General features: G+C 47.7%; 1 protein-coding gene across 1 annotated transcript; it reads left to right on the top strand.

Moving 5' to 3' along the window:
• The first annotated feature begins 283 nt into the window (after positions 1-283).
• On the top strand, positions 284-15,812 carry LOC147119657 (protein mono-ADP-ribosyltransferase PARP12-like). The gene is made up of 6 exons (XM_085984127.1): positions 284-402; positions 1,612-1,747; positions 6,701-6,959; positions 8,391-8,492; positions 12,712-12,832; positions 15,623-15,812. The coding sequence occupies exons 1-6, from the start codon at positions 284-286 to the stop codon at positions 15,795-15,797; spliced, it is 912 nt and encodes a 303-aa protein (XP_085840253.1). The 3' UTR covers positions 15,798-15,812.
• Positions 15,813-19,658: the final 3,846 nt, after the last annotated feature.

Here is a 19,658-nt window from a genome sequence, read left to right as displayed (position 1 = left end):
TGTGGAGGAGCAATGGGATTTGGGTGTCCATGTACACAAATCACTGAAAGCTAGTGGACAGGTACAAAGAGTAATCAAAAAGGCAAATGGAATGTCGGCCTTTTCTCAAGGGGGCTGGAATACAAATGGGAGGAAGTTAGGCTTCAGTTGTACAGAGTCTTGGTCAGACCTGACCTGGAGTACGGCGTTCAGTTCTGGGCACCGCACCTCAGGAAGGATATATTGCATTCGATAGGGTAGCTACGGAGAAACGACTTCCTCTGCCATGAGGTAGTGGGAGACGATGTCCTCGCTGGAGTCAACCGTTCTTTCAACGCAGGGTCTAACTGTAGGAACAGAAATGCGTCGCAGCAGTGTGAAGCTGAAATATACAGAGTTGTTCCGCATCACCGTTCACAGGAGGTAAATGTTCAGAGTTAACACAGTATCAAATCGAACTCTGCTACGCTGAAAAAAGAAAGACTGGCATTTCTACAGCGCCTTTCACAATCTTAGGACGTCCCAAAGCACTTTACAGCCAATTAAGTACTTTTTTGAAGTGCAGTCACTGTTGTAATGTAGGAAACGCAGCAACCAATTTGTGCACAGCAAGCTCCCACAAGTAGCAATGTGACAATGTCTCTGTTTTTTAGGTGAGGCATAAATATCGGCCAGGACACCGGGGAGAACTCCTCTGCTCTTCTTTGAAATAGCGCCACGGGATCTTTTACACCCACTTGAGAGGGCAGACGGGGCCTCGGTTTAATGTCTCACCCAAAAGAAGGCACCTCTGACAGTGCAGCACTCCCTCAGTACTGCAGTGGAGTGTCAGCCTAGATGTTTGTGCTCTAGTTTGGAGGGGGACTTGAACCCATGACCTTCTGACTCTGAGCCAAGAGTGCTACTCACTGAGCCAAGGCACTGGAAGGATAATTCCGAGGCAGGCCTGATGTGAGGAAGTTACTGCCTCGCGGTTTCTCTTCAATTAAATTTGACTAGTACAACCTTCACGCTGCCTCCCTCTGCTCCCTTAGTTGGGATGTACACTGCTCAGATGGTACCTGGGCCCTACTCACCAGAAAGATGCAGTAAGGCTTATACAGTTAGCCTCAGTGTCCCCCAGGCTAGGGAAGGGAAAACCAGCCAGGCTTCAGCATGACTGATATCTGGTGATCCCTGCTGAAAGTGCATTTATTTTGCACATCCTTTGATGTCTGGTGCGACGCACTGTGCGGTTGAATATTTTACCAACATCCACCATCTGGGCGCTTACAGGAAGAATGGGGGGCTTGGTTGAGGTAGTGCCTTTAGGAGAGAGGAGAGAGGGACTTTCCTTCCCCGCTTTAGTCCTGGACAATGTTCCCTGTAAGCTGCACTTTGTTCTGTGCGGCCTGTTTATTTAAATGCGCAGTCCCTTTAAATTTCTGCGGGTGCGTGGTTTTTCCATAAAAGTCGGTGAGCGGCCTGCACGGGACCTTTCAAATTACTGCACGACCACACACGCCTTAGCGGAAACATAGGTCCCGGGGACCATCTTAGGAAAGAAAGACAGACGGCACCATCGACACTGCAGCACTCCCTCAGTACTGCACTGGAAAATTTCTGTGCTGACCCAATTTGTTTCCTTTTCAGGACTACCTGCAACTTCTCGCACGATATCCATTCACCCCAGAACACCACTGTCCTGCGTGCTAATGGGCTCCAACACCTGAACGAGAGGGAACTGCGTCAGCTTCTGCTCCAGAATGACTCGTCCCTGCTGCCCGAGGTAGGAGCTTTGAACCCAGCAACCACAGTCTGCTTCAGTTCAATTCACTCTTAGCCATTGCTAACGCACTGTCCTGTCAACTCCTGGCATGAGTGCCAGGGAGAGTGTAAGGATTCGGATTTGATACCAACTGGCTAATCTTTTATTAGCACACACAGCAGAGATCAATACATTTCATATCTCACGGCAGTAATTTACAGTTCCTGAATGGTTATTACCTGTTCACTCACTGGACAGAGTAGCGTGCGTTGTCTTGTTCTTTAGCTAGGTAGGCTCCAGCCAGCATTTACGTCCACCTACACAAGCTCGACATTCTTCTTGGGTCTGCTATCTCTGCGTTTGAATGTTCACAATCCCTCTTTTATCCTTCAAAGTTCCGATCATTTGGCTAAATAAGTCCAATCGTTTTTGTCCACGTAAGTTTAAACTATTGGCCCAGAACTTCGGGTCTCCACGGGTGAGTACGCACGGGGTACTCACCCGTAGGCCCAATGGAAGTGCCGGTTTCCTGCATGCACTGTGCATGCGCGGGAAACTGGCACTTCCGTTCCCCCGAAAGCAGGGGTTAAGAGGTGGAAAGCGTGCGCAGGAGAGGCTGCGTGTGCGCATCGAACTTATGTTTTTTTTGCAGGTTTTCCCGGGAGGGTAAGTCTGCAGGAGTTAGACATATAAAAAGCAGTCGTAAGGCCTGCTTTTTACAAGGTAAGTGGTGAATTAATTAAAATTAAAACATTTTTTCCACAGGTTTATTATTATTAAATACTTTAAAGAAAGCTAAGTTTATTTTTAGCCCCGTTAGAAAATAAAATTATTTTTTTCAAAAATTTAAATTATTGTTTAAAATAGTTATTTCATGTAATTTATAGTTTATTATTTAAAATTTTTTTTATTTGAATATTTAGTGATGTTTTGGGGCTCGTAGTATTTATAAGTTTGACAGCACTTCCTGTCAAACTTATGAATGAAGCATTCCCGGCTCTCCATGGCCCACGTGATCCCAGGGGACGCATCGAAGTAACTGCGCCCCTGGGATACGCAAGCACTGCGCGCCGGCAGTTGGAGCAGGCCCAGGATCGCAATTCCACGGGGGCCCACAGCTCAAAGACTGGCGCGCTAGGTAAGTGCAGGTCGGGGGCTTACACCCGCGGGAAGCCCCCGACCCGAATTTCTGGGCCATTGTTTTTTTGCTTCACAAGCCAGTCTGCACATCTTATGTTCAGCGTACGTAGACACTTCCTTATTTTGTCCAACATCTTGAAGAACCATGCTCCAGTGCCCCCCCACCTTTTGGTTTTCTTGACCTGTCTGTGACACAGGCTTCGCAACGGCTTTAATCGCTAACAGCTGCCGGTTTATCGTTAACATTTGCCATAACAGTTTATTTGACAAAATAGCTGAGTCCTGCAAAAGCTTATAGGTAGTAACTCTTAACATTCTTACAAGAGGTATAACATTGTGAGGTATGATGAACATAGACACCCTCAGGTTAGCTCCAGTTCCCTTGTCTATGAATTCTCATCCTTGTGTTCAAATCCCTCAGTGGCCTCACCCCTCCCTATCTCTGTAACCTCCTCCAGCCCTACAACCCTTCGAGACCTCTGCACTCCTCCAATTCTGGCCTCTTGTATATCTTCGATTTCTTTCGCTTCACCATTGGTGGCCATGCCTTCAGCTGCCTAGGCCCTAAGCTCTGGAGTTTCCTCCCTAAACCTCTCTATCTCTCACTCCTCCTTTAAGGTACTCCTTAAAACCTACCTCCTTGACCAATTCCCCCCTTATATCACCTTGTGTGGTTCGGTGTCAAATTTTGTCTGATTATGCTTCCGTGAAGTGCTTTGGGACATTTTACGACATTAAATGTGCTATATAAATGCAAGTTGTTGTTGTTGAAAATAGTCTAGTCAGCTGACAGAGGCCCCCCCTCAGGAATTTTGTCATTGACAGAGGGAAGAGTTAAAGTATAACCAGGGGAGTATTGATGTAGCAGACTCAGATTTCCACAAGCTGATCCTACTCAAGCCCGGTTGCCGTGGAGGTGCCACTGAGTGTCACTACTGTTTGTTAATTCCTTATAAATTTTCTTGTTAATTTTTGTGAAACACATATCGAGTATTATTTCCAATTTTTGTTTTTTAACCACTAATGCACTGTGCAGTGCGGCACTTCAATATATCAACCAGGACATTCCCAGGTTTCGTCCCGGATCTATGGTATTAGCTGTGGCTCAGTGGTAGTGCTCTTACCTATGAGTCAGAAGGTCGCGGGTTTAATTGCCGCTCCAGAGACTTGAAGCATAAAATCCAGGCTGACCCTTCATTGCAGTACTGAGGGAACTCTTCTCGATCTTCTCGATCTTCCTTGCGGCAATGCTCTATCTCACCCTCAGTAAGCTCCCCGCTGGAGTGGAGCTACTTTACAGAACAAACGGGAAACTGTTCAACTTCTGTCGCCTCCAGTCCAGATCCAAGGTCGTCCCTTCCTCTGTCGTCGAATTACAGTATGCAGACGACGCTTGTGTCTGCGCACACTTGGAGGTCGAACTCCAAAAAATCGTTAACACCTTCACCGAAGCGTACGAGAGCATGGGCCTTACACTAAACATCCGTAAGACAGAGGTCCTCTACCAACCTGCCCCCGTCACATAGTACTGCCCCCCGATTATCAAAATCCATGACAAGGCCTTCGACAACGTGGACCACTTTCTATACCTCGGGAGCCTACTGTCAACAAGGGCAGACGTCGATGACGAAGTCCAACACCGCCTTCAGTGTGCCAGTGCAGCCTTCGGTCACCTGAGGAAGAGAGTGTTTGAAGACTAGGACCTCAAATCCGGCACCAAGCTCATGGTCTACAGAGCAGTAGTAATACCCGAGACATGGACCATGTGCAGCAGGCACCTCAAAGCACTGGAGAGGTACCACCAATGCTGCCTCCGCAAGATCCTGCAAATCCATTGGCAGGATAGGCGCACCAACGTCAGTGTTCTTGCTCAGGCCAACATCCCCAGCATCGAAGCTTTGACCACGCTCGATCAGCTCCGATGGATGGGTCACATCGTCCACATGCCCGATGCGAGACTCCCAAAACAAGCGCTCTACTCAGAGCTCTGACATGGCAAGAGAGCCCCAGGTGGGCAGAGGAAACACTTCAAGGGCACCCTCAAAGCCTCCTTGAAAAAGTGTAACATCCCCACCGACACCTGGGAATCCCTGGCCCAAGACCGTACAAAGTGGGGGAGAAGCATCCGGGAAGGCGCCGAACACCTCGAGTCTCTTCGCTGGGAGCAAGCGGAAGCCAAGCGTAAACAGCGGAAGGAGCACACGTCAACCCAAGGACCCCACCCACCCGCCCCTTCAACCACCGTCTGCCCCACCTGTAACAGAGACTGTAGGTCCCGCATTGGACTCATCAGTCATCTGAGAACTCATTTTTAACGTGGAAGCAAGTCATCCTCGGTTTTAAGGGACTGCCTAAGAAGGAGGAGAAGAAGACTGAGGGAGCACTGCAACTTCAGAGGTTCTATCTTTCTTTGACCGAAGTGGGGGCTCCTGCTCCTGACCATTACCCAATGATGAGCCATAGTCATGCTGCCTGCAAGATTAACTGAGGTATCTGATCAGTTTGTGTTTTCCCACTGATAGCAGTTAGTGGGCCAGAAATTAGGATCGGGGGCTTGCCGCGCGTGCAAGCCCCCGATCTGCACTCACCCTGCGCGCCGACATCTGAAGCCCGGGCCTGCTTGCATTTCCTGTCACAGGCCCGGTTCAGATGTCAGCGCGCAGTGCTTACCTGATCCAGCGGCGTAGCTAGTGCGATGTGCCGGCTGGGATCAGGTGAGCACTCTGCAGCCAATCAGGGGAGGGGAAACTCATTCATGAGTTTGATAGTAAAGACTGTCAAACTCATGAAAAGTACGGGCGTCCAAAAGACTAGTTTAACTTTAATTAAAATTTAAAAAAAATCCCAATAATTAAATAAACTATAAATAACTTTAAAAAAACTATTTAAAACAATTAATAAAATTTTTGAAAAAATTAATTTTTTACAAAATCGGGTCTAAAAATAAACTTACCTTACTGTAAAGTCCTTAAAAACAATGAAGCTGTGGAAAAAATGTAATAATTTTAAATAATAGACCACTTACCTTCAAGAATCCACTCCTTACGCCTCCTTTTTTCATTTCTAAAAAGTTCAGGCCCTTGCACACGCGCAAACCTGTCAAAACGAAGGAAGTTCAACGCGTGCGTGCAGAGTCCTGCGCGCATGCGTTGGACCTCTTAACCCCTTGGTTCAATGGAGAGGAAATGCTGGTTTCCCGCGCATGCGCTGTGCATGCTGAAATCTGGCACTTCCAACGGGCCCACGCGTGAGTACACCGTCCGTACTCACGCGTTGGGACCGGAATTACTGGCCCTATATGTAAGAAAGAAAGACTTGCGCCTTTCATAACCTCAGGATGTCCCAAAGTGCTTTACAATCAATTAATTACTTTTGCAATTTAGTCACTGTTGTAATGTAGGAAAAGCAGTAGCCAATTTGCACACAGCAAGGTCCCACAGCGAGGTAATCTTGGTTGAGGGGTGACTATTGTCCAGGACACTGGGGAGAACTCCCCTGCTCTTCTTCGATTAGTGCCGTAGGAGCTTTTTACATCCACCTAAGAGGTTTACCATCTCATCTGAAAGACGACATCTCTGACAGTGCAGCACTCCCTCAGCACTGGCCTGGTTTATATGCTCACGTCCCTGGAGTGGGCTTTGAACCCACAATCTTCTGACTCAGAGGTGAGAGTGCTACCAACTGACACATCCACATATGTAAGAGCATACCCAGGGCAGACTATTTCTACCTCTCTTCACCTGTGGAGGAAATCGCTGCTGTTGCCATTCTACAGTCTTCTGGTTGGACGTATGTATGTTTTAGACTCACGCTCGTGAATTCCTGTCTCTGCAGATTTGCATGTTTTACAACAAGGGCCCTGGTCACTATGGCAGCTGCACCTTCAAGCAGGCTTGCACCAAGCTTCACATTTGCCATCACTTTGTCCAGGGGACCTGCAAGTTTGGGTCAAAATGTAAACGCTCTCATAGTTTCCACGACAATAACTGCTCCACCGTCCTGGAGAATCTGAACACGGAGCTGATCCAACACCTGCAGCAAATATACCAGAACCTCTACAGCATCAAAAACTGCAGGTCCTGCGATGGCGAAGGTAAGTGGGGAAAATCACCGTTTCCCAACCGCAGGTCTGTCCAAACACAGTAAATCACTAAAAACTAGTGGACAGGTGCATAAAATAATGAATAATAATAGGCGAATGAAATGTTGGCCTTTATCTCAAAGGGGCTGAAATACAAAGGGATGGAAGTTATATTAGTTATATAAAGCTCTGGTTAGACCCCACCTGGAGCACTGTGTTCAGTTTTGGGCACCGCACCTCAGGAAGGATATATTGGCCTTGGAGGGGGTGCAGCGCAGATTCACCAGAATGACACCGGGGCTAAAAGGGTTACATTATGAGGACAGGTTGCCGAGACTAGGCTTGTATTCCCTCGAGTATAAATGATTACGGGATGATTGAATTGAGGTGTTTAAGATGATTACAAGAGTTGATGGGGTAGATAGAGAGAGAAACTATTTCCTCTGGTGGGGGGAGTCCAGAACAAGAAGGCAAAACCTTAAAATTAGAGCTAGGCCGTTCAGGGGTGATGTCAGGAAGCACTTCTTCACACAAAGGGTAGTGGAGATCTGGAACTCTCTCCCCCAAAAAGCTGTTGAGGCTGGGGGTCTATTGAAAACTTAAACCCGGACATCAATAGATTTTTATTGTGCTATGGAATCGAGAGTGGGTGGGTGGGGTGGGGGTGGGGGGTGGTGGCGGGTAGATGGAGTTATGCTGCAGATCAGCCATGATCTAATGGAATGGCTCGAGGGGCTGAATGGCCTACTCCCAATCTTACGTTCCTAATACAGTGAAGTGAGAATTTAGTGCTTAGAAAAAAATTCAATGATCAGATAATTCAAATTATAGTTCACACTTTAGGAAGAATGTCAATGCCTTGGAGTGAGTGCAGAGTAGATTGGTACCAGGGATGAGGGACTTTAATTATGCGGAGAGACTAGAGGAGCTGGGATTGTTCTCCTTAGAGCATTGAAAGTTAAGGGGTAATTTAATAGAGGTGTTTTGATAGAGTAAATAAGGATAAACTGTTTGGCACATTTGAGATAATTGGCAAAAGAACCAGAGGGGAGATGAGGATTTTTTTTACACAGCGAGTTGTTCTGATCTGGAATGCACTGTCTGAAAGGGAGGTGGAAGCAGATTCAATAGTTACTTTCAAAAGGGAATTGGATAAATTCTTGAAAAGGATACTCTGCAGGGTAATGGGGGAAAGAGCGGGCGGAGTGTGACTAATTGGATAGCTCTTTCAAAGAGCCGGCACAGGCACGATTGGCCAAATGGCCTCCTGCTGTGCTGTATCATTCTATAAAATGGTCTTCCTCATCTATATTGAATTTTTGTGAACGAGTTAATAAGGAATTCCTCACAGTATTATTGGAATCACTGCCCAAGACGGTCAGGGCGGTTCATCTCAATAAATGACACTGAATTTGTTTCCGTGCTTTGGTCCGCCACCCACAGAGAGGACGCTTCGATCCCGGCAATCTTCCAGCAGCTCCAGCAGCGACTTGGACAGTGAGGAGATCTGTCTGTACTTCGTCAGGAAGAACTGCAGCTTTAAAGGTACTGAAAATCCCAGCACAATCTGGAAAAAAAATGATCCATACTGCATAAAATACACAGCGTTTTTAGATAGACCCAGATCTAAAGGGTGCATTGTGTTTGTGCAGACTGTCCCACCGCAAGCCCTACTCTCACGCTTCGGGATTTTATTGCAGAAAGGATTTTGGAAAGAGCTATATTTAAATGTTGGGTTTTTAAAATGAAGTGTATCTGCACAAGTTTTTTAAATAAAAGCAGCAAAGGTGGCTAATAGGCCAGGCATTGTAGTTGTTTCCCGAAAGACCGATAACAGTATGCAATTCATTAGCTGGTCTCGGTAATCGATAAACACCTCACACCCATTTTTTGGGGAAGTCTCTGGTCCCAGGCAATTGGCAGGAGGAGTTAAAATAGGAACCGAAGCGCAGACCGACAGTCAGGTTTTTAAACAGAATGCTGCGAGGGCAGGCTCTTGCCCAGACTCAGAGGCCAAGGATACTGGAGGGGAGTTAGGAGTTCATTGTGTTTAGTCAACCAGATGGCCCACCAATGTGGAGAACATATAGCATATTTGTTATTTTGTATCGCGTTGTGCACGAGTCCGATCATAACCGATGCTCTGTGCGGTCCCTCATTGCCTGAAATAAATTAGCTTAATGATTGGGTCCAGTGTCAACAGTCTGCCTAATGAAAGATTAGTGAAACACACCTGCGGGCACGTGTGAAAGACATGGGTGTAGAAATTCGCCTTGGGCCACCTGTTACACATCCCGCTTGATATTTACATCTGTTGAAATCAATGGAACTGAGTATCAGGTGGGGAGTATAACGGGTGGCCTGTCTGATACCGCCAGATATCCAATCCATTCATCAAGGGGTTGCGTTATTACTTCACCTGAGTCATGCGATCATACAAGTAAATATTGGGAAGTGTGAATCAACTCTGGAACATAAGGAACGTGGGATCCACTTATGAAAGAAACTGACACCCTTGAAACTGTGAAGGTATCCGAATCAGACTGGAAATCGTAACACTGAGTTCTACACTTTTCCCGTCTGTCTTGGTGACATGTCCTGCTGCCTTCTTGGTGCTAAGGTTGCTGTCATAACTCGTGAGAAGTATGATAGAACAGATTGATAAGATATGCAGTAACATTATGGAAGAGCCAAGTGAGTGAGCTGAGCACTGCCCCTTCCTTATCTGGTTGTCTCCCAGTCTGCTACTGAAGAGTGTAGGCTGAACTGCCTTCTTAAAAGCTGTACCACAGTTTCCAGTGAACTTACACTTGTTTTACAAGGGATTTATGCTAATTTGGGTATGCAAATGAGCTGATATCTCTCCAGACCATCGTGTGTCAGTTGTGGCTCAGTGGGTAGCACCCTTGCTTCTGAATCAGAAGGTTGTGGGTTCATATCCCACTCCAGGGCCTTGAACACAAAAATCTGGGTTGACACTCCAGTGCTGAGGGACTGCTGCACTGTTGGAGGTGCTGTCTTTCAGATAAGGTGTTAAACCACGGCCCTGCCTGCCCTCTTAGGTGGACAGAAAAGATCCTATGGCACTATTTCGAAGAAAAGCGGGGGAGCTATCCCCGGTGTCCTGGCCAATATTTATCCCTCAATCAACATCACTAAAAACAGATTCTCTGGTCATTATCACATTGCTGTTTGTGGGACCTTGCTGTGCGCAAATTGGCTATTGCGTTTCCCACATTACAACAGTGACTGCACCTCATTGGCCATAAAGTGTTTTGGGACATCCGGTGGTCATGAAAGGCGCTACAGAAATGCAAATCTTTCTGCTTTCTTGTTTTTTCAATGGTGTAACAGCGGAGTAACTCACCGCGGGAAAATTCATTCCCATTATTATTTTACACGGAATGAGTTTAAACTCTTGAGCTCTGAGCCTGTGTGCAGACATTGGCCCAGAAATTAGGTTTGTGTCTTGCCGCGCGTGCAAGCCCCCGATGTGCACTTACCCGGCGCGCTGACATTTCAATCCTGGCCCGCATTGCATTTCCTCTCACTGGCCAGCTTCAGGTCCTGCCGCGCTGTGCGTGCGTGACCCAGCGGCGTACTTAGTGCGATGAGCCGGCTGGGATCACGTGAGCACTGGGCAACCAATGGGAGGTTGCAAAAGTTCATTCATGAGTTTGATAGTAAGAACTGTCAAACTCATGAAAACTCCTGGCCCCAAAACACTACTTAAACTTGAAAGAAAATGTTAAAAAACATCGCACTACTTAAATGAACTATAAATAACTGTAAAAAACTATTTTAAACAATTTTAAATTTTGAAAAAAATTATATAAAAAATCGGGGCTAAAAATACACTTACCTTACTGTAAAGTCTTCAAAAATAATGAACCTGTGGAAAAAATTTCTAATTTTACTTAATAGACCACTTACCTGTTAAAAGTAAGTACTTACGGCTGCTTTTTTCACACGTAAAAACCGGAGTCTTTTCCCCACGGGCAACTCTTCAAAAAAAAGGAAGTTCAGCGCGCACGCGCTACCTGAAACCTCGCACGCGTTCCGCCTCTTAACCCCTTGGGTCAGAGGAGAGGAAATGCCGGTTTTCCCCGCATGCGCTGTGCATGCTGAAAACTGGCAATTCCTCCGGGCCCACGCGTGAGTACCCCGTCTGTACTCACGCGTTGGGACAGGAATTACTGGCCCATTGTACTTTGTTATAGACGCAAAACAATCTGAAGATGCTCAGTGCCTCTGATTTCTAGCCTGAAACTGCCCAGCATGCTCCAATCTGCAAACTTCCCCAACCAAACAACAGTTAAACTTGGAATGAACTCAGCCTCTGTTTACTTAACAACTAGACTTTGTGGCTTTAAGAGGAGACAGTTATACCTTAAGTGAATAACTCATTGTGCATTACATAATCTAACACTCCTGTCCTTATAAAACAGTGTATCATCTAATACGCACCGAGCAATGCCATGTGGAGCATCACTCTGGTGATCGTCTAAGAACAGTTCTTTGACACGCTCTTCCTGTCACATCACCAACGTTCTTGCTAACCCACGCAGGCCGCTCACCGGCTTTTAAATGGGAGAAACCGCGCATGCGCGAAAAGTTGAATGGGCCGCGCATGTCACTTAAAGGGACCCCGCACCCCAAAAAAATTAGAGGGAATATTGCACGTCGCACTTTGTTTGTGATATTGCTATGTCTAGCGACCAGAGTAACTCTTCCTCTTCTGATGAGCTGTGCTTTGATGCCCTCACCTATGGTTAGGCAGTGATCCGTGCTTTTTACATGAAGAATGGGCATGGTACAAAGAGGGTTTCTGGTGCCCTGAAACTGTGGGGGTGCAATTGGTCCTGGGTGGTAATGCAAAACGGGTGATAGCGAATCGCCGGTCCGTTTTACACCCGCCTGATTTTCAGCGCAGTCGGTGATGTAGGATTTTACCCACTTTGTAGGATTTCACTCCAATGTCTATAGATTTAAGGGTCAAACCCAGATGGAAGATCAGAAACATAAGTCAACGTGTTGGTAAAATCAACAATGCTTTATTACTTCTATCAATTATTCAATAAACAGTTAACAATAGCAACCTTGAAGGGAGAGTCTATAAAATGCCCAAAACAAAGGGTTAATCACACCCTTGTCCGTGAGGGTACGCTCCTGACGTCTTCTTTCTTCCGGGGCGGTGGACTCCTTCCCTGCCGACTGCAGCCTTTTCTCTTCTAGTGGGTTAAACAGTCCTTTAAACCCTGGCTGCTGGCAAAAACCAAACTTCCCAGTAACCTGCCATCCTCTCTCTGATGCAAAAGCAGTTTTCTAATGTTTGAGGTTCCCACAGTGTCTCAAGGTCTAGCTGGGCAGCTGTCTTCTTTAACTTTGTCCCTTATCTCTGCAAAACTACATTGTCTCAGTTCGACTTCTAAGCAGTTAAGTCAACAATTCTGTGCTCTATACTTTGTTGTCAATACTTTGAACCAAATTCTGCTTTTTGAGCAATCCAGGGTCTCTTTTTAGTTTCCTTAAAACTGGTATTAAAAAGTCCATAATCCTTCAGGCGGAGTGGTAAACGGGCTGCCGATTCACTATCGCCTGTTTTGCCCAAGACCAATTTAAGTCCCTTTATACCCAGAGGAATCACTCCTTTTGAGAGAAGGAGGAGGTGGTAGAATAGGAAAGGAAATTGGAACTATCATGAGACTCTCTAAAGCATAAAATGTGACTCATTTAAACTAAATTCCTCTCATGTCGCACGCAGATCAGTGTATCCGGGTTCACTCCAGGCTCCCTTATCAATGGCAGACTTATGAGCAAGCGTGGAAAGATCTCCCGAACATGGAGCAGATCGAAAAGGATTACTGCGATCCCAGTAAGACCAGGTACATTCTGATGTTTTAACCAGGGTAACTTAACAGTAGCAGAGCACTTTAAATCCTCGCGCAATACTCGGCTGCACTCTTGATGCAAACCAAGGGTATTTGGTGCATCAGTTCATGAGCAAACCCTCAGATCATTTCATTTTACATTAACTCCTGACTTTGACTAGGTAATAACAATGACTGCACTACAAAGAAACCCATTGGTTTTAAGTGTTCTGAGATATCGTGAGGATGTGATCAGGCACTATATAAATGCAACTCATTCTTCAGTCCTTCAGATGTGTAATTCTTGATTAGGTGTCCAGATACAGAAATCACTAACGGCTAGTTCACTGGTACAAAAAATAATCAAAAAGTCAAATGGAATGTTAGCCTTTATCTCACGTGAGCTAGAATACAAAGGGATGGAATTTAAGCTACAGTTATATAAAGTTCTGGTTAGACCCCCTCCTGAAGTACTGTACTGTGTTCAGTTCTGGGCACCACACCTGAAAGGGTTAAATTATGAGGACAGATTGCATAGACTAGTCTTGTATTCCCTCGAGTATAGAAGATTAAGGGGTGATTTAATTGAGATGTTTAAGATGATTAAAGGATTTGATAGGGTAGATAGAGGGAGAAACTGTTTCCTCTGGTGGAGGGAGTCCAGAACAAGGGGGCATAACCTTAAAATTAGAGCTAGGCCGTTCAGGGGTGATGTCAGGAAGCACTTCTTCACACAAAGGGTAGTGAAAATCTGGAACTCTCTCCCCCAAATGACTGCACAGTGTTCAGTGCCATTCACAACTCCTCAGATAATGAAGCAGTCCATGCCCACATGCAACAAGACCTGAACAACGTTCAGGCTTGGGCTGATAAGTGGCAGGTAACATTCGAGCCACAGAACTGCCAGGCAATGACTATCTACAACCACCACCCCATGACATTCAACGGCATTACCATCACCGAAACCCCCACCATCAACATCCTGGGGAGTCACCATTGACCAGAAACTTAACTGGATCAGCCACATAAATACAGTGGCAACAAGAGCAGGTCAGAGGCTGGGTATTCTGCGGCGAGTGTCTCACCTCCTGAATCCCCAAAGCCTTTCGACAAGGCACAAGTAAGGAGTGTGATGGAATACTTTCCACTTGCCTGGATGAGTGCTGCTCCAACTACACTCAAGAAGCTCGACACCATCCAGGACAAAGCAGCCCGCTTGATTGGCACCCCATCCACCACCTTAAACATTCACTCCCTCCACCACCGGTGTACCGTGGCTGCAGTATGTACCAGCTACAAGATGCATTGCAGCAACTCGCCAAGGCTTCTTCGGCAGCACCTCCCAAATCTGCGACCTCTTCCACGTAGAAGGACATGGACAGCAGGCGCATGGGAACACCACCACCTCCAAGTTCCCCTCCAAGTCATACACCATCCTGACTTAGAAGTATATCGTCGATTCTTCATCGTCGCTGGGTCAAAATCCTGGAACTCCCTCCCTAACAGCACTGTGGGGGTACCTTCACCACACAGACTGCAGCGGTTCAAGAAGGTGACTCACCACCATCTTCCAAAGGGCAATTAGGGATGGGCAATAAATGCTGGCCTTGCCAGCGACGTCCACATCCCATAAATGAATAACAAAAAACAAATATATAAAAAACATAATGAGGGCGGTGTCTCAATAAGGCTTTGCCCTGTGAAACTCCTGGTAGATAATGGTGGACATAGTTGAGTGCAGCTAATGGAGTGGTGACTGGCTGAGACTCATGAACTAACGGGGTGATTTTGCCAATGGGGACGTGATGGAAGCGGGACTGCTGCTTGTCGGGTTTTAGTCCCGCCTCCATCGACATCCGGCCAGCTCACGCTATTTTCCCTTGATTGACCTTGTTAAGCCCGCCCAGCGGGCTTAGCCAGCCAATTAAGGGAAAGCCGGTGACAGAGAATGTCAGCGTATGACGTTTCATCTGTCAAAACTTTTTGACAGATTAATTGTCATCGTTTGACATCATTCTCTGTTGTTTGGTGAGTTCTTGTACTCAAGGCTCACGAAACCTATTTCCTGAGCAGAAAGCAGATAGCTGTTGCATCGGAGAATGCAGCAGCCATTCTGTCATCGCTGCCGTGGAGATGCCGGAGCCTCCGGATCCCCAATGATTGTTGCCTGCAGGAAGAAACAAAGGTAAGTAAACTTTTTCTAACACTTTTTACTCACCTCACATACTTACCTCTCCACACTTGCACCCATCACTCACCTCCACAGTGCACTTTTCGACTCCTCTTACCCCCGCAGACCCACTGCTCGCCTTGCTGACCCTGGCGGGGTTTCCCAACGTCAGGAAGCCCGCACTTCTGTTGGAAAAATGGGAATAACCCTCTTAAATGCCTGTTAACAGGCAGTTAAGTGGCTGTAATCCCCTTCCCGCCTCGAGGAGACGGGACCCAGCGCGGGTCGGGTAGCCGCCTCCTGGGAAGATGGCACGGAGGCGGGTTGGGGGCGGGATGGGTACCCACCCCCAGTTTCTGCCATTTTCTAGGCAGTCCTGCCTCCAAACCCGCCTCCCCAGGGCTGGCAAAATCGCCCCCTAAGTGGCTTTTCCCTTATCCCTGTGGTTCTCGACCTTCACCGGTTTTCCAGCTTCTCTTATTCATGATAGAGCTGTCGATTGTGATGCTTCTGTACAGCTAACCATTGACATTTGGCTTTTAGTGGTGTTTTTTTTTGGACCCGTCTCCCTGTGATGGAATCTATTGCAGTTGAAACATAAATATAATCCTGCGTTTGTTATGTTCTTATCACAGATCGGCACTTGTTGATTTTAAAGCCATGGTAAGTGGTTTGAGCCAGGTTAGACGTCTCTCTACAGCCTCCTCAGTTACAAAACCTCCACACTACATCCTCACCACCGAATGGCTCTGGTACTGGAAGGACGAGTATGGAAAGTGGACTGAATATGGGAAGCAGGTGAGTCTTTAGTCTTCCTGTGGTGTTTTGCATCGGATCCCCATAGGTTAACATTGGCCGCTTCAACTAGAACTTCCAGACCAGCAGGGTGACAAAAGAGTGGAAGTTATGTTACAGTTGTATAACACTCTGGTTAGACCCCATTTAGAGTACTGCGTTCAGTTCTGGCCACTGCAGGAAAGGTATACGAGAGAGGGGGTTCAACGCAGACTCACCAGAATGAAACTGGGGCCAAAAGGGTTAAATTATGAGGATGAGTTGCATCGACTAGGCTTGTGTTCCCTGGAGTATAGAAGTTTAAAGGGGGTGATCCAATTGAGGTGCTTAAGATGATTAAAGGATTTGATAGGATAGATAGAGAGAAACTATTTCCTCAGATGGGAGAATCCAGAACAAGGGGGCATAACCTTAAAATAAGAGCTAGGCCGTTCAGGGGTGATGTCAGGAAGCACTTCTTCACACAAAGGGTAGTGGAAATCTGGAACTCTCTCCCCCAAAAAGCTGTTGAGGCTGAGGGTCAATTGAAAATGTCAAAACTGAGATTGCTGGATTTTTGTTAGGCAAGGGTATTAAGGGTAACAGAACCAAGGTGGGTAGATAGACTCAAGATACAGATCAGCCACGATTTAATTGAATGGCGGAACAGGCTCAAGGGGCTGAATGGCCTCCTCCTGTTCCTATGTTCCAGTGAAGCAATTTTCTGAAGTACATCCGAAGACAGGTGGCTACGCTGGATGTAAGTTAAATAAAGAGGGACAGAACACATCTTTACCATCTCACCAAAATTTGGATTTAATTCATCCCATAAATAAATAAAAGGACCTGTAATAGGCTGTCCCCTAAACAGAAGCAAGTGCCCAGCAGAAGCAATTATAACTTTTTATTAATGCTGGAAGTTGTCTAGTTTCACAACATTTCAAACCAAATCCCAGACCGTGGTTCATTGGGCTAAAGTAAGTCCCAAGTTTGACCCCTAGTTTGTCCTCAGAAGCCAGTGGGAGCAGGAACATAGTGAAGTGGCTCAGGACAAGTTCAGATTTGACTGTGATGTTTTCCTTTCCCCTCTCCACTCACACACACACACACAATCGGACCCTCTCCACACACACACACACAATCGGACCCTCTCCACTCACACGCACACAATCGGACCCTCTCCACACACACACACACAATCGGACCCTCTCCACACACACACACACACAATCGGACCCTCTCCACACACACACACACACACAATCGGACCCTCTCCACACACACACACACAATCGGACCCTCTCCACACACACACACACAATCGGACCCTCTCCACTCACACGCACACAATCGGACCCTCTCCACACACACACACACAATCGGACCCTCTCCACACACACACACACACACAATCGGACCCTCTCCACACACACACACACACAATCGGACCCTCTCCACACACACACACACAATCGGACCCTCTCCACACACACACACACAATCGGACCCTCTCCACACACACACACACACACAATCGGACCCTCACACACACACACACACAATCGGACCCTCTCCACACACACACACACAATCGGACCCTCTCCACACACACACACACAATCGGACCCTCACACACACACACACACACAATCGGACCCTCACACACACACACACACAATCGGACCCTCTCCACACACACACACACAATCGGACCCTCACACACACACACACACAATCGGACCCTCTCCACACACACACACACAATCGGACCCTCTCCACTCACACACACACAATCGGACCCTCACACACACACACACACAATCGGACCCTCTCCACACACACACACACAATCGGACCCTCTCACACACACACACACACACAATCGGACCCTCTCCACTCACACACACACAATCGGACCCTCTCCACACACACACACACAATCGGACCCTCTCCACACACACACACACAATCGGACCCTCTCCACACACACACACACAATCGGACCCTCACACACACACACACACAATCGGACCCTCTCCACTCACACACACACAATCGGACCCTCTCCACACACACACACACACACAATCGGACCCTCTCCACACACACACACACAATCGGACCCTCTCCACACACACACACACACAATCGGACCCTCTCCACTCACACACACACAATCGGACCCTCTCCACACACACACACACACAATCGGACCCTCTCCACTCACACACACACAATCGGACCCTCTCCACACACACACACACAATCGGACCCTCTCCACTCACACACACACACAATCGGACCCTCTCCACACACACACACACAATCGGACCCTCTCCACTCACACACACACACAATCGGACCCTCTCCACACACACACACACAATCGGACCCTCTCCACACACACACACACAATCGGACCCTCTCCACACACACACACACAATCGGACCCTCTCCACACACACGCACACACAATCGGACCCTCTCCACTCACACACACACAATCGGACCCTCTCCACACACACACACACAATCGGACCCTCTCCACACACACACACACAATCGGACCCTCTCCACTCACACACACACACACAATCGGACCCTCTCCACTCACACACACACAATCGGACCCTCTCCACACACACACACAATCGGACCCTCACACACACACACACACAATCGGACCCTCTCCACTCACACACACACAATCGGAGCCTCCCACACACACACACACACAATCGGACCCTCTCCACTCACACACACACAATCGGACCCTCTCCACACACACACACACAATCGGACCCTCTCCACACACACACACATTCGGACCCTCTCCACACACACACACAATCGGACCCTCTCCACACACACACACAATCGGACCCTCTCCACACACACACACACAATCGGACCCTCTCCACACACACACACACAATCGGACCCTCTCCACACACACGCACACAATCGGACCCTCTCCACTCACACACACACAATCGGACCCTCTCCACACACACACACACAATCGGACCCTCTCCACACACACACACATTCGGACCCTCTCCACACACACACACACAATCGGACCCTCTCCACACACACACACACAATCGGACCCTCTCCACACACACGCACACAATCGGACCCTCTCCACACACACACACACACAATCGGACCCTCACTCACACACACACACACAATCGGACCCTCTCCACACACACACACACACAATCGGACCCTCTCCACACACACACACACACACACAATCGGACCCTCTCCACACACACACACATTCGGACCCTCTCCACACACACACACACACACACACACACACAATCGGACCCTCTACACACACACACACAATCGGACCCTCTCCACACACACACACACACACAATCGGACCCTCTCCACACACACACACAATCGGACCCTCTCCACACACACACACACACAATCGGACCCTCTCCACACACACACACACACAATCGGACCCTCTCCACACACACACACACACACACACAATCGGACCCTCTCCACACACACACACACACACACACAATCGGACCCTCTCCACACACACACACACAATCGGACCCTCTCCACACACACACATAATCGGACCCTCTCCACACACACACACACACACAATCGGACCCTCTCCACACACACACACACAATCGGACCCTCTCCACACACACACACACACAATCGGACCCTCTCCACACACACACACACACACACAATCGGACCCTCTCCACACACACACACACAATCGGACCCTCTCCACACACACACACACAATCGGACCCTCTCCACACACACACACACACAATCGGACCCTCTCCACACACACACACACAACACACACACAATCGGACCCTCTCACACACACACACACAC

Source organism: Somniosus microcephalus, chromosome 4 (genome assembly GCF_052327205.1).
Source record: "Somniosus microcephalus isolate GS21.2 chromosome 4, FLI_Smic_1.0, whole genome shotgun sequence".
NCBI lineage: Eukaryota > Metazoa > Chordata > Chondrichthyes > Squaliformes > Somniosidae > Somniosus > Somniosus microcephalus.
Note: the sequence above shows the minus strand (reverse complement) of the source record. Positions and strands in the feature narration are given on the sequence as shown.

Coding starts and splice junctions, on each gene's coding strand:
- LOC147119657 (XM_085984127.1), top strand. CDS start 284: ATGTCCTCGCTGGAGTCAACCGTTCTTTCAACGCAGGGTCTAACTGTA. Junction 1,748..6,700: donor ACTCGTCCCTGCTGCCCGAG/GTAGGAGCTTTG, acceptor CTGTCTCTGCAG/ATTTGCATGTTTTACAACAA. Junction 6,960..8,390: donor CAGGTCCTGCGATGGCGAAG/GTAAGTGGGGAA, acceptor CGCCACCCACAG/AGAGGACGCTTCGATCCCGG.